The sequence below is a fragment of the Zingiber officinale genome, chromosome 3B (genome assembly GCF_018446385.1).
Source record: "Zingiber officinale cultivar Zhangliang chromosome 3B, Zo_v1.1, whole genome shotgun sequence".
NCBI lineage: Eukaryota > Viridiplantae > Streptophyta > Magnoliopsida > Zingiberales > Zingiberaceae > Zingiber > Zingiber officinale.
Window position 1 is genome coordinate 29461250 of NC_055991.1, and position 2945 is coordinate 29464194.

General features: G+C 42.5%; 1 protein-coding gene across 1 annotated transcript; it reads right to left on the reverse strand.

The window, feature by feature from the left end:
- Window positions 1–672: 672 nt before the first annotated feature.
- Window positions 673–2582, reverse strand: LOC121968177 (hydroxycinnamoyltransferase-like). The gene is made up of 2 exons (XM_042518652.1): window positions 2166–2582; window positions 673–1602 (listed from the first exon to the last, which is right to left on the reverse strand). Exons 1-2 carry the CDS (start codon window positions 2580–2582, stop codon window positions 715–717), a joined length of 1305 nt encoding a protein of 434 aa, XP_042374586.1. The 3' UTR covers window positions 673–714.
- Window positions 2583–2945: the final 363 nt, after the last annotated feature.

A 2945-nucleotide genomic window follows, 5' to 3' on the forward strand; every position in this document is an offset into this window, starting at 1 on the left:
TCCATGAACATAAGGGTGCGTTTGGTTCGGGGTTATTCTTAATAACCTTGGTTATCCATCCAAGGTTATTGAGTAAAAATTTATAAAAATTTTAAAATAAAAAAAATTTAAAATTAAAATAAATAAATAAATAAAATTTAAAATTTAAAAAATGTAAATAAAATAAAAAATATAAATATAAATAACATAAAAAATATTAAAATATTAAAAAATAAAAAAACACATAAAAACGTAAAAAAATATACAGGAAAAAGAAAAGTAAAAAAAACATAAAAAATAAAAAATAATAATAATAATATTAGTATTAGTAGTATTATTATGTATAGTTGGTTTTGTAACTGAGGGTAATACGATAAAATATTAAATTAGGGTATTCATTAAAATCTTCAAACAAACAAGTTTTTGTTGCATTCACTAGGTTGAACCAAACAACATTTGGTTATGTTTTATTCCCCATAACCTTAGTTATGTGATTACCTGGTAATTACATAACCAAGATTATATATGATAACTTGAATCAAATGCACCCCTTCTAGCAATTCAATTCTCCAGCATTAACACTAATATCATAACACACGCTCCAAATATTAATTTTTATGGATACATATCAGAAATTTAAATAATTGATTTAATACATGCCGATTTCAAATAATAACTAAGATAACACAGAAATCTTAATTAAATTGGATCACAACGACAATCTGAAAGGCTTAATTAGATATCATAGATGAGGTCCTGGAACTTCACCATGTGATCAGGCTGCAAGGAGATGGCCACCGAGAGGCCACCATCCCCAGCGGCGCTTGGCAGGATGATCACCACACCCTCGACGCGGATGGGGCTTGGGCCCATGAAAATTGGTCGGCCCCAACCGAAGTCAGCGTCGTGGATTGGCAGACGCGCCCAGCTGGTGAGCCACAAGTTTGGGCATCCGAATGGGGTAGCGCCATTTACCTTCTGAGCCAACATATTTGAGCGTATCTCCAAGTAGTCCAACGCCGACTGCAAGTAGGTGGCGTCCATCCTCAGCACGGCCCCCTGGATCGTCTTGGCCGCCGGGGAAGGACCGCCCTCCGGAGAGGTCACCTCCCCCGCTGTGGCAACGGGCGCCGCCCTGAAGATCACGTTCCCGAAGTAGCCCTGCGGAAGTGGTGGCTGGATTCGTTGCCGACCGTCGGTTGGAATGTACATCTTGGTCATCTGGTCGGGCGGGAGGTCGCGCGCTATGCACGCGCACCGCCACAAGTGGGCCGCGAGGAGGACATGCGTACTGTAGCTGCCATCTGGAGGAGCTTTGGCCTTGAGGAGGTCAAGCTGCTCTCGGGTGAGCTTGAAGATGCGGACAGCAACGGCGGAGCTTGGGACTTGGGCGACAGAGGAGTTCATGGAAGGAGGGGGCTGGTACTCGATGTGAGGAAAAGAGGGGTTAGGCGGATCTCGACTACGGAGAAGGGTTCGATCGATGAATGGCTGGACGGTGATGCCGACGCCGCGGGCAACGTCGGACCAGGAGTTTATCAAGTGAAGGCCAGCCAAGCCGTCGACGACCTGATGGTGCACGCCGGTGCCCAAGGATACACCACCGCACTTCAAGTGCGTCACCTGTGCATGCAAAGATCAAACCCCCACCAAATTCAATTAAATTCAAAATTAATTTCTGTCCTTGATAACTTAAGCAAAATCAATTATTTAAAATAATTTTAAAAGTAGATTATTAATTTATTTATAGTTTTCACCGTTAAATATATACTTTTACATTCCAAAAATATTTTACGGTTTGAGAGCACTCTGATTACGTCACTTATTAAATCCAAAAGTAAATACACTTGTCCCGTAAATATATACCATGGATCTCCAAAGTATTACGAATCAATCCTAGAAGATATTTATACTCAATTAGTCAATTGGATGAAAAAACACAGAACACAATGCACGATTACCCATGAATACGTTTAAGATATTCATTTACATCACATGCGTCTGTTTTTGACTTTGCGTAAACTTAAAGAATTCAACAAATTCGATAAATAATAGATGACTGTGATTACGTCATCTAATAAACCCAAAACTACGATCTACTTTCCCCTTTTTAGTTATTTTCATTTAGATACGACCTTTGTTAAATTTGCCGTAAACTGAAATAATTCAGCAAATTCGGTAAGTACCTGGATGAGAAACAGCGGGAAGGCGGAGATGTCGTCGGTGTAGTCTGCATTTGGCTTCGGGAAGAGCTGCTCCAGCTCCACGGTGGGTGCGAAGTCGCCGAAGTCGTCCACCGTCGCCTCCGCATCGGCCTCCACAAACAGTGCCCCATCGCCGTTGCAGTCTATCACGATCCGATCGTCCTCGCCGCACGCCAGCCGCCCTGCCATGGGATAGAAGGGCACCAGCACCCGGGCCAACGCGTCGCGCAGCACCGCCGCGTCAAAGAAGTTGGCCGACCCATCCGGCCGGTAGAAGTGGACGCTCAGCGTGTAGTGATTCAGCATCACCAGATCCAGGTTGGAGAGCCACAGCCGTCGCTGTGGCGTCGCTTCCGCCGGCCGCACCATCGTCGACCGCCTGACGTTGATCACAACCATGGCTAGCTCCCAACTGCAAATTAATTAATTACAGCGTGCATAGTTCAGTCGTCACCATCAAAAGCAAATAAATGCGTACAAACCTTGTTGGAGATGCTCCAAGGCAAACACTATATGAGCAATTTTACACAAATCAACCACAGGAATCTCTAAACTGAAAGATAAAAGGCGAATAAAGAGCGGTGCCCTCCAAAGCAGGAGCTGGTTACAAGAGCTCGGCGAAGCGATATGGGCTTCGGTGAGCTTCTTAAAATAAGGTTTGATTAATTAATTATTTTATATAGGAATAAGTTAGTAAATGTTATTAATTTTAAATCCATAATAAATATATGATTTTGAAATGCAGGTTATCCAAATTGATTA